The sequence below is a fragment of the Sinocyclocheilus rhinocerous genome, unplaced genomic scaffold, assembly GCF_001515625.1.
Source record: "Sinocyclocheilus rhinocerous isolate Xijiao unplaced genomic scaffold, SAMN03320098_v1.1 scaffold61, whole genome shotgun sequence".
NCBI lineage: Eukaryota > Metazoa > Chordata > Actinopteri > Cypriniformes > Cyprinidae > Sinocyclocheilus > Sinocyclocheilus rhinocerous.
In genome coordinates this window covers 3,193,419-3,195,815 of record NW_015640445.1, presented here as the reverse complement: position 1 = coordinate 3,195,815, position 2,397 = coordinate 3,193,419, and the positions used below count along the sequence as shown (strand labels likewise).

At 33.9% G+C, this 2,397-nt stretch overlaps 1 protein-coding gene across 2 annotated transcripts in view; it reads left to right on the top strand.

The window, feature by feature from the left end:
- Positions 1 to 1,211: 1,211 nt before the first annotated feature.
- The window catches only part of adam12b (ADAM metallopeptidase domain 12b), a 102,664-nt gene continuing 101,478 nt past the window's right edge, over positions 1,212 to 2,397 (top strand). For both annotated transcript variants that reach the window (XM_016568861.1, XM_016568860.1), the window contains exon 1: positions 1,212 to 1,624. In XM_016568861.1, the coding sequence (XP_016424347.1) occupies positions 1,513 to 1,624 (112 nt within the window). In that variant the 5' untranslated portion in view covers positions 1,212 to 1,512. The remainder of the gene's footprint in view (positions 1,625 to 2,397) is intronic.

Sequence of the window (2,397 nt, the reverse complement as noted above, 5' to 3'; positions counted from 1 at the left end):
AAATTACTCTAGACAAACATTTGTGTCTTTTTTTTATTGCTGAAGTGTGTTGAAATGTCTTCTTCTGCATTCTACTGTACGGACGTGAATTTACTTTCCCTTCAGCCTGAGGTTTATTCATTTCACTTTTGGTGTGAAAAGGCTTTTATATTTGCCAAAATATTACTTTTTTATTTTAAAAACAAACAAGCAAGCCCTGTCCAGATTTAAAACTAACGCAAAAGTAACGTAACGCATTACTTTCCATAAAAAGTAACTAAGTAACGTAATTAGTTACTTTTTTTATGGAGTAACGCAATATTGTAATGCATTACTTTTAAAAGTAACTTTCCCCAACACTGCACATAAATCATTGACCAGAAACAATAAAATAATACCATAAATAAATTTACCTGGAATAAATGTTAAAAGACTGTGAAATATATTTATTTGTGTGCCTCTCTCTCCCTCTCTCTTTGTGTGTGTGTGTGTGTGTGTGTGTGTGTGTGTGACCCTATTTACTTATTTACCTGTTTTCTTTATAGACATCTAATTGTAGCTATATAATAACAATGGATCCACTTTATATTAAGTGTTTTTAATTACTGTGTACTTAAAATTAATTACACATTTATTGTTTACATTTTTACATTGTACTTACATTTAAAAATACCTTCCTGTAAATACATCTGTAATTAATTTCTGTAGTTACATCTGCATTTATTTATTGATTGATTGGGTAACACTTTATTTTAAGGTGTCCTTGTTACACGTTACATGTACTTGTACTTGTACATGTACTATTATAATAAGAACAAATTATGCATAATTACATGCAAGCAACCCTAAGCCAAACCCTAATCGTATAGTTAATTAATATAATTACACTGTAACAAGAACACCTTAAAATAAAGCATAAGGTGTAACCATGTATTGCATAATTACATAGCAGTTACAGAAATATAAATTGGGACCATAAAATGAGCTATTTTTATTGATATTATGAAACTTTTTTTAAAGACATAAATCATTGACCTAAAACAATACAATAAACTAACACTATCATGACATTGATTAAGAATGCATGCTGAAAGGTAAAATATTATTTAAAAATATAGGTTACTGTTTGTTTTAAGACCCCGAATGAATAGCTTTAGGACCCTGCAGAGCCCCGCTATAAAACACGTGGAGATTCAAGCAGCACTCTTCCAAAAAATCAACAATTCACCAAAGCAGACCGAACCACATCTGTTCGTTGCTGTCTGTGTGCTCTTTGCTTTTGTTTACACTCTGCTTCTGTGACACGGGGCAGGACAGTGTGAACACAGTAGACCATAAGATTTAAGCAGTACTGGCTTTGTAAAGTTTTCCTGACAGCTCTATTGCGGGTCTGTAGACCACCCTCCCCTATCTCCCCTGTGGATTTAATCGTATTGCAGGAAGTCCCTCACATCCTCTCTGCTTGCGCTGTGTGTGTGTTTGTGTTTCTGTGTCGGTATATTATGAAGATCTCATCATAAGGAGCCGGGCATCATGAGGATCTACCGGCGCATGGAGAACTGGCGCCTCATGAGCGGACTGCGCGCTTTTGTGCTGCTGATAGTGGGGCTGACAGCTGACATCTCCACTCATCGCTCACCCGACGGTATGAGACACAATTCATATTAGTGCTTCTCTTACGGTCCACTTACACTAATTAAAACTAATATAGAAATGCAATTAGCCTACTGTAAGTTTATTGTTATTTCATGTTATTACAGTAGTCCTCTGTACCTTACCCCTAAAGGGTGCATACTCGTATTTTATCATTTACCTACCTTTGAGGGTATTGTTCCAGTGACAAGCTGGTGTATTTTTGCTAAAAAGGTTCAAAATTAAGATTACAACAATGTGAAATAAGTGTAAATGGACACACTAGTTTCTAAAATGTGAAGTGTTATCCAATTAAACATAATAATAGTAGTTACAAGTTACAAATCAAATATTTTATTGTAAAAGCATGAAATATTTAGGCAGATGTTTGAATAGGTTTCTTGATTTAAGCCAGTTTGTCAACAGAACACATTAATAAAACAAGAGGAGAGTTGCTGAATGAGATAAATTGGAAATCTTGAGTGCATGAGGATGAACAACAATAGCAGGAAAGAGCAGAGATGCACATTTACATGGGGCTTTAGGAGATACCTTCAACAGTGACCATTTAAACACAATGTGATGTCTGGATGTCCTGTCTGTGTATATAAATAGCATTTTGAAAAGGCTTGTTTTGTACACACAAAGATGTACCTTTAAGGGTACTGCCCAGTGACATGCTTGGACCCCTAAAGGTACAATGAAATATACAATTTCTTATTTAAGTAATATTTTTAATGTAATATTTAATCATGCACAAAATTATATATATATATATATATATGT